The sequence below is a fragment of the Esox lucius genome, chromosome 15 (genome assembly GCF_011004845.1).
Source record: "Esox lucius isolate fEsoLuc1 chromosome 15, fEsoLuc1.pri, whole genome shotgun sequence".
In the NCBI taxonomy this organism is placed as follows: Eukaryota; Metazoa; Chordata; class Actinopteri; order Esociformes; family Esocidae; genus Esox; species Esox lucius.
Genome location: NC_047583.1, coordinates 28,066,610 through 28,080,090, shown reverse-complemented (window position 1 = coordinate 28,080,090; position 13,481 = coordinate 28,066,610). Strand labels below are relative to the sequence as shown.

The 13,481-nt window shown below is 44.3% G+C and overlaps 1 protein-coding gene across 2 annotated transcripts in view; it reads left to right on the top strand.

The window, feature by feature from the left end:
- cdin1 (CDAN1 interacting nuclease 1) overlaps nt 1–13,481 on the top strand; it is a 75,592-nt gene that overhangs the window by 19,808 nt on the left and 42,303 nt on the right. For both annotated transcript variants that reach the window (XM_029125705.2, XM_029125706.2), the window contains 3 exons: nt 734–798; nt 1,662–1,722; nt 5,247–5,319. In XM_029125705.2, the coding sequence (XP_028981538.1) occupies nt 734–798; nt 1,662–1,722; nt 5,247–5,319 (199 nt within the window). The remainder of the gene's footprint in view (nt 1–733; nt 799–1,661; nt 1,723–5,246; nt 5,320–13,481) is intronic.

Below are 13,481 nucleotides of genomic sequence, written 5' to 3'. Positions count from 1 at the left end.
TGCGGCTGCGTGTGCTAAATGTTTGCTGACTTGCACTGTCACTGCCGCTTTCCACGGCTGACAGCGGACGATGATAAATGACCGCTGCCTCGAGTGGCAGAAGGCTGCACAGGCAGAAAATGGAGTCATTTATCATCCCCCTGACAGGTGTCAGTCACGCCGCCCGTCTCCATGGAATTCTTTTTTTTTTTTTTTTTTTGTGGTACTAGTAGTAGTGGTTTTTAAATAAGTTGTTTTTTAAGTAATGCTCTTTCTCCGATTCCCCTGAACCCCCCCCCCCCGGTTGAGATGGGTTAAATTCGAATCGCGCCATGGAAATAAGGCACGTCGTCGCGACAGAATCGGTCGCCATTTGACGGAGGTGGGAAATGAATACAAGGTTTTGAGTAGGGGGTTGAACGAGGTCGCCTTGACTCGCTGTGTGACCCTGGGCGAACTTATTGAGATTCAATTACTATGACCCCTCTCTCACAGCCTGAATACACAATACAATAAAGCACCCAAGGCTGAGTGATTCTGGCCTTCTCATTCAGGGGAAAGAAAACCTTTTATGCTTTTTTTTTTTTGTCTTTGTGCTACGTTGCATTGATAGCATATGGAAATCAGCTGTTGCATGTGTATGTCTTTCTTGCCGGAGTATTTATTAAAACGCTGCCATTCATTATTTGGCCATTACAAGATGTTTCTTGTCGGATAATTAAGTGTATTTATGTATTATTATGTACTATTTCAGAAAAGAACCAAAAGAACAATATCAAGGCATCATTCCCAGGACGTCATTGAAAGCTACTACCAAAGGTACATTCATGCCAACTCACTCTCTCTCTCTCTCTCTCTCTCACTCTCTCTCTCTCTCTCTCTCACTCTGTCTGTCTTTCTCTGTCTCTCTCTCTGACTCTCTCTCTCTCTCCCCCTGTCTTTCTCCCTCCCTGTGTCTTTTTCTCTCTCACTCTCTCTCCAGAAGGGAATCGCTCAAGTCACACGATAGGAAGTGGACAGGGCTGAGAGTAGGTGGGCCTCTATGACAGATATAATCTCCTCCAAACAAATCACCACCTTCAGGATTCATTCCAGACCTCCACGTGCACCTGCTGAGCCTTTAGCATCAAACCGCTCTCCTCCCCTGAAGATAATACAAAACAGCCGTCGGACATTTACCATCCGCAGGCTTATTACGATGGGCTGATTATCGCTAATTCTGTTAAACGTAATTTAAAAAAAAAAGGCTTCTTTGCATATCAAAAATTAGCCTTTATCTATCATATTAAGCCATTGTTCTGCTTTAAACGAGGCTGAGATAATGCACTTCTAATCCACTTATATAACAATAAACCTCAGATGATCTGGGTTAGATCTGAGGGAGCTTCGGTGGTTTCTCTTGGCGAGGGAAAAAAGCCTTTTCGGGCGGGCGGGCGTGCTGGCTTGGAGGGGGGGGGGGTGTAACTAACTATCATGCTTGCCTGGCTTAAAAAGAAATCGGAGTCTTCTAAGCACTGCCGTTTTAACCACAGCAAGCCTGCCATATGCCACTGAGGGCAAAGTCATCAGGGACATTTACATGTCTGGGCTGGCCTGGCCTCGTCCCCTCTCCCCTTCTGTCTGCCTTTGTGAGCCTCTTCTTGTTTTCAGTGCTGTCTATTTTTTCTTTTGTTCTAATGAAGGTACCTGAGTGAAGCCAAGGCCCATCCCACTGACCCTGTGCTGTTGGAGCTAGCCAATGAGGTAATGGCATATCACCGCTGTTTCTTTTTTAAATTTTATTTTAACTTTTCCATTCAAAGTGCACACAAGCCGGTCTGCAGAGTATCTTTTAACAAACATAATTATCCTCTGAAAAGCCCCTGAATTAACTTTCAAAGAATGTTTTTTTCCCTGTCTGTTAGTGATTATGAAAATTGCACCAACGGTCCGGTCTATTAACCAATTATTTAATGCAATTAGTACTTATCCCGTTTAACGCAGATGTGAAAATAGTTTGTGGTTTATTATGTCTTTATTATGTAATTTTTTATAATTGACATTTAAAGCAGCCAATGACATTCAAACTGCAGAGCGTTGAGGTGCTGTCAGGTCACTGGTTCATCTAAATATTGGCTCGATCCTGCAGAACATTTCCAATCATGCCAAAGACAGAAAGATGCCACCAAAAGTTGCGCCCACATGTTTAGGGTTTGGAACAATTAAAACGTCCTCTCGCTCAACTCAATTTGGCAACTGAACATTCAATGCAATGTGCAGGTCGGACATCGGAGTTTGGATTGTGTTAAGGACTGCTCTTGATTTTTATGAGGGACTTCTTTGTCTCAGAAATGGAGTGCGTGGCGATTTCCGCGAGCATTAAAATGTTCCACCCGGCCGAGCTCTGACGTACCACGTTAATAGGAATGAATGTGCTCGGGTGCTCGCCCTTGTCTCCTGTGCATTGTAGCCAGTCAGCCAATCAGCAATTAACATTGGGTTAGTGTAGAATTGTAATGGGTATTGAAAAGGTGTTTGGTACAGTAACCTTAAGATGCAAGCTATTAGGCTAGCCTCCTGCATCCTTCCCCTGTAGCAAGGGGGAAATGGAGTTAAAGGCTCACTGAAACAGAATGCCCGGCAAGTGGTGTTTACTCTGATAATAGTAGAGATGATCTTTTAATATCCCCAACTTCTAATTATCATCCTGATTCATGTGGGCGGCCATAGGTGTATGCTAGTTAATGTCATTTTTAAATACTGTGTGGCTACATAATACTAATGTACCTTTCTATTCCGTTTGTGATTTACACAGTGTCCACACGTCGGCTGTTTTATGCTGAAAGACATCTGATGAAAACACATGTATTTATTCCGGTCACTCCTCTTGGCTGTGTAGTCCTTGGATGGAGCGTGTCTTTTTAAATGGCATTCAAACATTTTTACTGCAGCTTCTTTTCACCAAGCAATGGGATTCCATGCTTCCTTTTCTAAATCAAAAAATGGGAATAGTTCACATGCATCAGTGGCACCTCAAAGCTAACTGTCATTATTCATTCTCAGTTTAATTGACATATGATTCCCCCCTTTTTCCTTTTTTTCAATTTTTTTTTTCAAAGGATTAAACCCAGCTCGGAGATAACTGTCTATGAACCATTTAACTGTCATTTTAATACGCTACTTAACATTTAAACCAAGCACTCACGCTCTTGCAGACAGCTAATTGATGTAGTCTCAAGCCCTTTATGACAACAATATATCTGCGACGGTAGGGAATGATTAACATTGATGAGAACTATTCTCCACCGCTCTCCATTCTGCTGCGCATATATGTTTTTATTTCAAAGTTGTTGTCTTTAGTACCTTTTTACCGTCGCCTCAGGAAGGTCAGTTAAGCACACTGGCTTAAGGCTACATAACAGGCATGACAAAGCATCAGACGGTCTGTGTGACACTCTTTACCGCCGGTGCCTAGTAAAAACTGAGGAGTGTTTTCCCCCCCTTTCTTCTTTTTAACTGTAATTATTTTCAGCGGGCACTCAACGGGCCGTGAATCTTAGTCACACGTTCAACTTGTGAGGTGCTGCGATGTGATTCGAGATGCCGGGAGATGGACTGATGATTAATCTGGAAATTAGGGAGACGCAAGTACCTGAACTAATCAGGTGGTCCTTATGCAGGCCGGGCCGGCGCGGGTAATGTCGCCATTTTTCATGTGTCAGAGCTGATGTGGGTTACCGAGGACGCGCTGCGCTCTCGTTATCCCGCGGTTTATGACAACTGAAGAGAGAGGGATGAGTCTCGGGAAGAGGGGGGGGGGGGTCGAGGGAGAGACCCGGAGGGCTAGATGAGCCCTCTCCCAACTCGCTCCCTAATGTAGATGAAGATTGTCCTTGTAGCCGGTGTAATAATTATAGACTTGTTTGGTCTTCAGCGAGCTGCCTTCTGCATGCAGAGTAATGGAGATGGTTAACAAATACCACCGCTGCTGGTTGAAGTCTTTGCACAGAGTGGGGTGCTTGTTCTCTTGCTCTCCTTCCGGCACCACCAGGAAGCACCACGGAGGAGATGAAACAGTACCGTCTCACTACCAGCTGAGGGCAAATTCACTTTTGGGCCCCAATTATGCTAACAAGAGAGAAATGTTTCCCCGCTGTAAGAACTCTCGGTTTGCTAACGAAGTTGCTGGAAATGGCAAGCCTTTTACTAGCTGTGCTTGTGTCATTACTGTGACAATGGGGTTATTAGGTAATTTGTCATTTCATGTGTTTTCTGTTTTATATGTAGCGTTTTATTAACTCAGTCCAAAACTCATGCTTTTGAGTTATTTATTTCTGTGTAGTTGGAGAGCTAGCAGTTTTCTTCCCAACCGAATAAAAAAAATAACACTTTTTTTTTTCAGTGCCACAGTTCCTGTTACTTTTTTTCTTTCTTGCTGCATCCACTGTAGATTCACACGAGCCTTACAGTATATGTGGCTATTGTACAAGAATGGAGGAGTGGCTGGGAGGCTGCATAGCAGATACCTTGTTGTCAGGGCCAGATTCACACTGTTAATCAGGCCCTGAAATCAGTCATTAGTGTTCCTCCACCTGTCAGGCTTAACCTGGATCGGCATTCTACTGCAGGCTTCTTTCTTCTCAAGGTGTCTTCCCTTCAAAGACCGGCTCTGCCATAGATCCTCAGCTCATCCTCCTCTGTTGCCTGTGATATTAGGCATTGTGCAGTATTTACTAGCTCCAGTCCTTTCGCTGAGTCCCATCCTGTGTTTTAGGCTTCGTAATCTTCATGTGATTAAAGCTCCGACTGGGTCTCGGGGTTGGATGAGCTTATTGTTGCACTTTTCATTTCAGACGGTGAGATACAGGAGAGGCAAAGGCGTTTAAAGCTGGTAGCTCGGCGATCATAAAAGCCCTCTTTGTTCCAGAAGAAGGCTCGCAAAAACAAAGTGATTTGAGGCCTGCTGTCGAAAGTTGGGTCAAGGTTGTTAACCAGGACAATATAGGCCTACTGTAATTTAGCTCCATTAGAAATGTCATTATGCCTGTGACGTCGAGGCCGACTGACAGCCAGTGTTATTCCAATGGGGTCATTTTTAGTTCTTTAAAAATCTCTCGAACATCCAAGCGATCTGAAATTGCGGGAATGTCCTTGAACGTCTAAACAATTGCGCCATTCTCCACGAAAGGAGGATGGCAAGGTTCCACCCGCCTCACGTGCTCTGTTTTCTTTTGAACCATCTAGACACCTAACCGTATGACATACTAATTGAGCCCCCCCCCCCACAGGTAAACCTTTCCCCCGCGCTCATGGCCCGTGTCATCCTGGACAGGTTCCTTCAGGATCGGGAGGGAGGGGCGGGTGAGTAGAGCCACTTCCTCTTTCGTTCTTTTGGTCTTAATTCCTTTCCAGGGGGAATGTTTAGGAACGGGGCCGCTGATGTTGTTCGGCCCACACAGTCTTAATGAGAGACAGGCCTCTGCCACCGCCGCTACCTGGGGCCGATGAATGACAATTAAGCACTTGGAAGACCACCCACCACTTAACTGCTGTTTAGATCAATGCCAGTTCATTTCATCAGCGTTATTTATAACCCCCTTGATCACCACCATCAACCTCCCCCCACGCTCTCCCTCCCTCCCAATTTGGTTCCACTAAAGAAATAGAATTGAGGTGAAGTGTGGCAGGAAAAGCAAACGGTCGCTGCGTTGTGCTGACGGAAACATGGGGGGGTTGAAAATACACACATAATTTGTCTTAAAAATGTACAGAACTTGTTTTGATAGAAGGGATGTCTTGAAAAACAGCTCCAGTGCGTGTTGGTTGGTCTGTTTGCTTTCATCGCTTTACATTACTGGTGTCGTTGTAGATTTTTGAAACCAATCATGTGTTTTTTTTATACACGACCATTGGAAAGTTTGGGGTCAGTTAGAAAGTCCTTGTTTTCCGTGAAAACATACATTAAATAAGTTTTAATAGGAAATGTAGCAAAATGATTAGGCAATGGAGTCATTTGCAAGGTTAGAAATAATTGTTTTTAATTGAAATAATAAGTTTGTCTGTCGTCAAAGAATCCTCCATTTGCAGAAATTCCAGTCTTAGCGACATTTGGCGTTCTAGTTGTCAATTTGTTGAGGTAATCTGAAAGGGTTCCCCATACTTCCTGAAGCACCTCCCACAAGTTGTATTGACTTGATGGGCACTTCATACGGACAAACTGATCCCACAACAGCTCAATATGGTTAGGATCCAGTGACTGTGCTGACCATTCCATTATAGACAGAATACCAACTGACTGCTTTCCTAAATAGTTCTTGTATAGTTTGGAGCTGTGTTTTGGGTTATTGTCCTGTTATAGGAGGTAATTGGCTCCAGTCAAGCACTGTCCACAGGGAGTGATAGCCTTACTTCTTCAAGATCCCTTTTACCATGTACAAATCTCACACTTTACCACCACCAAAGCATCCCCAGACAAGTTATTTTAATGGACAAACATTTTTGCTTTTCATTCAAAAACAATGGCATTTCTAAGTGATCCCAAACTTTTGAAACAACGGTAGTTTATAATGGCATCATTATTTCATATTTAAAATACCCCAATATTCTAATGGTTTCATGACATTTAACACCATTAAAATGTTTGGAACCCTTTTACAATCTTTAATATTTTTTTTCTTATTGTTTTACTAACCTTACTTATTGTAAAGTTCAAGGTATTGTGAAGAGTTGCACGAATCATCACATCAGTATACTTGATATGATATAATTTGGGATTATTTTCATTAGTACCACACATCCATCCAGGAATTTACCTGGAAACCCTCAAACCCGCTAACATTACAAAAAGCAACAGGATGGGGACGATCAAATATGGTAACCGGGAGTTAATTTGGCATTGCCTGACGAAAAGACGTTTAGTTATTTTCCCAAGTGTCAACTTGATGATTAAAACAGGATGTTAAGTGAACTCGGGGGACATGCCTGTAAAAGGTTTATGAGTAATATTCACTGCTACAGTCAAAGTGAGCCGTGAACACTGCAGTAATTGCTCTCTGTCCATCTCCGCTCCACCAAGCGCAGCACATCAACCTGACCGGCCAGCCCTCGAAATTCGTCTTGTTGCTTATTCTGAGGAGAAGTGAGGATGGGGTAGGCTAGGATACGACTTCTTGTATTTCATAGTCCTTCACCACTTGGCCCCCGGTGTTTATGTTCACTGGCTGACAGTCTAGGTCTCTGAACTGCTCTTGGTTGCAGTATAAATTGTCCCCTTCAGTGATGCAGGGAGAACACCACCTGCTATGCAGAACATTCAGGAGGGCATACTGGGTTCTGCGCGTTTGGCCAGGTTAGCTCAATTTCCTCATGGGGCTGCTTTTGCATTTCTCTACCGTCACATGGTCTTAGTTGTCTTCGTTCTCCACTCCTTTTCCTCACCTGATTTCATTTGGATGACTCCTCGCTGTTAATTACCTTTCTTCTCTCTTTGTTTCTCTCTCTGTCTTTTGTCTCGTTGTATGGCCATTCAAAGGCACACACATCTCATATACCAGTGTCCCTATCATGTTAATAGACACATCCTAGAAAGCCTCTGCCAGTGGGTTGCTTTATGAGTGAATCACACGGTGTCAAAACGCTGCACCTTCGATTTAATCAAGAAATAGATGAATGTGGATGTGTGTTATTTTCAACTCCTCCACAGCACATCCATTTGTCAAAGTCAAGTCTATGATTGCTTTGGACCCGGCGTTATCCAGTCCCTGTCAAAACAGTAGATGGAACAGTGTGTAGAACAAGCAGTCTTCCAGCAGACAGAGGCATTCTCTTGGAGACACTGGGAGACTAGGACAAGACACCCACTGGAACTAGCCGAGATTAGCTTCTTGATGGCTGTACAGTAGAGACAGGCTTTTTACATTGTTTCTTCATTCCAATAATATCCTGACATTTGTGGGAGACATATATCCCACACAGACACACACACAGACACACACACACACATACTTCTGTTCAAAAGTTTGGGGTCATAAAAAATGTCCTTTTCGAAAGAAAATTATGTTTTTTTTGTCCATTAAAATAACATAAAATTGATCAGCCATCTAATGTTGTCAATGGCTATTGAAGCTGGACATTTATGATTTTGAGTGGAATATCTACAAAGGTGTACAGAGGCCCATTATCAGCAACCAACAGTCCTGTGTTCCAGTGGCATGTTGTGTTTGCTAATCCAAGTAAATCAGTTTAAAGGCTATGTGATTATTAGAAAACACTTTAGCAATTATGTTAACACAGCTGAAAATTGTGCTGATTAAATAAGATATAAAAAGTATTTTAGACTTGAGTGTCTGAAGCATCAGTAATTGTGGATTCGATTACAGGCTCAAAATGGCCAGAAATAAGGAACTGTCTTCTGGAATGTTCTTTCTTCAGTCCATTCTTATTCTGAGAAATTAAGGCTATTCCATGTTAGAAATTGCCAAGAAACTGAAGATCTCATACAATGCTGTGTACTGTTCCCTTCACAGAACAGTGCAAACTGTCTCTAACCAAAATATAAAGAAAAGTGGGAAACCCCAGTGCACAACTGTACAAGAGGACAAATACTTTGTAGTGTCTAGTTCCATGTACACCGATCAGCCATAACATTATGACCACCTGCCTAATATTGAGGCCAATGCCATCAGGGAATACCGTTGTCATGAAAGGGTCCACATGGTTTGCAACAATGCTCAAGTAGGTGTTATGTGTCAAATAACATCCACATGAATGGCAGGACCCAAGGTTTCCCAGCAGAACATTGGCCAAAGCATCACACTGCTTCCGCTGACTTGCCTCCTTCCCATACTGCATCCTGGTGCCATGTGTTCTGCAGGTAAGCGTTGCACACGCACCCGGCCATCCAAGTGATTTAGAAGGAAACGTGATTCATCAGACCAGGCCACCTTTTTCCATTGCTCTGTGGTCCAGTTCTGATGCTCACGTGCCCATTGTAGGTGCTTTCAGCAGTGGACAGGGGTCAGCATGGGCATCCTGACTGGTCTTCGGCTACGCAGCCCCATACACAACAAACTGTGATGCACTATGTTTTCTGACACCTTTCTATCAGTACCAGCATTAACTTTTTTAGCAATTTGAGCTACAGTAGCTCATCTGTTGGATTGGACAACACAGGCCAGCCTTCGCTCTCCAACATGCATCAATGAGCCTTGGCTGCCCATGACCCTGTTGCCCGTTCACCGCTTTTCCTTCCTTGGACCACTTTTGACAGGTACTGACCACTGCAGACTGGGAACACCCCACAAGGGGTGTAGTTTTGGAGATTCTCTGACCCAGTCGTCTAGCCATCACGATATGCCCCTTGTCCAAGTCGCTCTGATCCTTGTGCTTGCCCATTTTTCCTGCTTCTAACACATCATCTTTGAAGACAGAATGTTCAATTGCTGCCTAATATATCCCACCCACTGACAGGTGCCATGATAACGAGATTATCAGTGTAATTCACTTCACCTGTCAGTGGTAATAATGTAATAGCTTATTGGTGTATATTTTCATGAAAAACAAGTGTCCCCAAACTTTAGAATGGTAATTTATATTCTCTATCTCATAACCATAAAATACTAAACAATCGATATGCTACACAAATTATTGTAACATCCATGCAACTCCTGGTTCTCTGCTGCCATCCATCCAGCTAGCCAGTTGTTGTGAGTGTGATGTCTGTCTCTCGGTCGGGACCTGTCTGGCGCACAGTGGTCCAACCCTGGAGTGTCCCATTGTGTATATTAGACTGCTGTAATGTGCTTCCATTATTAAACAATGCTAGGATAATTGTCTTTTCTGGCAGTTAGCTTGCAGGTTGGTTCAGATCTATTGGCAGGCGTATCCATCGCGTGTGCGTGTGTGTGTGTGTGTGTGAAGGAAAGCGAGTGGTCTGCAAAGATCAATGGATTCTATATAAAGGACGTTACCAGCAACTAGGTGAGCGGGTCGTTCTTACCCAGCACGGTACTCTTCTTTTTTACATTTTTTTTTATTTCCCTTTAAGAAACACAGAAATGGGTCCTTTGGGACTATGGGATATATGTACAATCACTACAGCCAGATCAATACCCACTTTTCAATTGTTTTCTGTCTCTTCCTTGTGTTGTTTTGCCGGTTGTTTGTCTCCCCTCCTCCTCCTGGACGTCGTCTTGCTAAAGGATCGGAGCGAGCATCACTCAGGCAGGACTATAGCAAGACCATTTGCCCCGGCACATGTAAATAAATCGATAGATTCAAAGCAGTTTCATCACGTTTTGATGATTTATGATCTTTGCATCCGTAATGTCCCCGGTCTCACGATGGCGGCCTGGGTAGTGCTGAGGGTTAGGACGGATGGCACTGTCTGGTTGTCTCCGTTTATTCGTGGGAAGACGACAGCACTACGGGAAGAGGGCTTTATGAGCCTTCTGCGTCTTTGACAGCCGAAGCAAGGTTCAAAATATCCGGACCGTTTGTTTGTTATTGCGGGATGTATGACCCTAAATCCACACACACTATACTAATACGAAAACTACGCATATAAGTGAACGCCAGATTGATTGGTCGGAAGTCTTCCTAGGTTTCACTTTGCTGACCTCGTGGCAAAAATGCGTTGAGGCTGGCCGACGAATGATGATACTTGTAGCAGTCGTTCACTAGCAGATTAGATGGGGACACTGAGGGAGTCTGTCCTTCCCTCCCCCATCTCTTCTCCCCCTTCATCCCTCGCCATTCTCACTGACATGAGTTGAAGTGCCTCTAGATTTAGATACACTTTTTTTTTGAGAAGGCAATTTTGCTAGCTATTTGACCTTTTCCATTTTCCCAAGGCCTTCCACCAGATTAGATTTCTGCTCCGTGTTTTGGAACTATGCGATTGGACCGCGGCAAGATTTATTGTCATGTTCGCTCACAACACACAGCCGCGTTGGCAAGGTTACGTGTCGCCTACGTTGGACGTTTACATTTCTGGAAATGTTACCGACACTTTTCAGCGCATTTCATGCTTTGATTATTTCATTTGTCGATCACCAAGTGGATGGAGCTTTATCCTAGAGCTGGGTGACGAAGTAATGAGCGTTCAACCCACCGTTCTCACTGTTGAACCGACTCTCCTGTAAAGGACTGCACTCTCCCTCCTGTTTCCGCGAGATACGGCCCAGATTGGCGCTGGAGCAATGCTTCCGTACAGCGTTTTTGAGTAATGAGAGCAGGGGCACTTCATTAGCGGTGTTGAGGTAGTAAGAAAAGAAGTGGGGGGGGGGTTGGTTGTGGCCAAGGTAAGCAGGCACGCGGCACTTCTCTTGACAAGTATACTAATTACTCCTTTTCTGCAGAGAAACTGGAGTCAGCCTCTGCCGCGGTCTAATGGTCTGACCTAGGGAGATCTTTGTATGGTGGAGCCTGCCTAGCCACTCCTGAGCGGGTGCGCGCACACACACACCCACACACTCATTTCACTGCCATCAGGGAAAATCAGGTAGAGGCAGATCAGTTTTGCCCTAGTAACCCCTTCTGAGTCTCCCTTCCTCCCACTCTGACGACAGCGCCTTACCTCACAGCCCCAACACCACTGGAAAGGAAAAAAAGTACAGAAAGGTGCTGTTCTTTTCCCCTCTCTCTGTCTCCCTCTCTTCCTCATTCTCTCTCTTTCTGTCTCTCTGGCTCTCTCGTCTTCCTTTTTTTTTTTTTTTAAAGTGTGAGGATAAATTTAAAAGGAGTAAATTGGAAAATCAAATGAGGGCTTTAGGCAGCCGCGGAGATTTGCGGAGCTGTCCGCCGGTGTCTGAGAGGCTCATCCATCATGTCCCACAAGTAGTCAATTCCTCTAGTATCTGTAAATGTTTTCAGATATTAGCCAATTTATATGCTACCAGATTCATCATGGAAAATCAGCTTTAGCGGCACGCATTATCAGGACCTGTCTCTCCCCTGCTTCATGAAGTTTGATGAACGAGCCGCCAACCCCCCCCCCCCCCAAATGGCTTGTGTGCCCCCCCCCCTCCCCGTGAAACAGTGTGTTTTTTAATTAATAAACAAACTTGCAGAGGAGCTCATCAGTGTCTGGGACAATAACGATCGTCATCCATTACCGTTTATTACGCTCCTCCCTCAACAAATGTTGCCTTCTAATGAGCTTTCTTGCCATTCCGTTATTTAGATAATGACTTTTTCACCCTACTGGAAATGGTGGGGGGGATGCAAATGACAGGAGTATGTAGAGAGCAATCTAGTAGCGTTGGTGTACTGTACGCCAACTAGCGACCTTGTAGCATCGAGCTTTGTGTTTGTCGTGCGTTTGAAGCTCTAATAAAAGGGATGTTGCACTTTTTCTGTTAACACTAGCGGTTTTCTTTTGCAAATCCCAACGGGAGGTGACGCGTTTCCTTCTAATATACCCCTCCCCTCTGCTGCTCCTCAGATGTTGACAATACCATACCTCAGTCGGAATTTATGCCAACATGGGACAATTACAATAAACGTGTTGTATATTTACAAGGTGTAAAGTCATGCTGCAGGGCTTTGTTCGCCGCATGTCAGGTTTTAACTGTGTGTGTGTGTGTGTGTGTGTGTGAATATGTTTATCTTTGTGCGTGTGTGTTTTGTGTGTGTAGGTGGAGCTGCAGCTCTCTGTGGCATGGCGTGTTGCGCGGGGGTGTCTTTAATAAATGTGGGATGACGTTAGCGGGAGGCTGCAGCGATGCGATGAGAGGGAGGGAGCTGGGATGCTAGGCCGGGCTCTGTTGTTATTTACTGCTGTGTCTGGCCGCGATGCGCGGCGGCCCAATCCCGGCCTGCAAATGGCATTAGGGCTTGTGATGAATGGGCATTAGGGTAAACTCATTTTAAAAAGCAAGCCTGATTTATTAGCGGTCTGGCCTTCCATTTTCATCAGGTCAATGCTTGGCTGAAACTCTACAATGTCAGCTTCAAGGTCACCCTCTTTATGGGTATTTTTAACGTGATCGACCAAAAAAGAAAAGAAGAAAAAAAGGACGGGGGAAAAAACACGGCACTTATCATGGCTTCTCAAAAACAATGTGGTGAATCACAAGGTGTAGGGAGTCCATCTGGGCCGCAGCTAAACTGGAGCCGTGTTAGTGTTGTGTTATGTGACAGAGCAGAGGGTGGTGGTGGTCAACCTCCAATTATGAGTTCTAGTAAGACAAGAGCTTTAATGGTGGCTGGTTTGCCTTCAGGGAGGTTTATTACACGCTACTGTTTTGCAGAAGCAGCATCAAATCTATAAAACTACCATTAGGAGGGGGAAAAATCAATCAAAATGCCATTAAAGTGGAATAAGTTGCCAATATTGCTGATGTGGTTGTGGGTCCTTTGATTTTCCTTCAGATTATTAGGCACAGCCGAGTAGTGACTTTGTTAAGGGAAACGAGTGTTGTTGGGGAGTAATATGTCTCCCGGCTTCATAAAGTTTGCTGGCTCATATTTCCCGCTTTATTGATTATCCATTATCATTTGTCATGAGGTGTCCTAACTCCAGG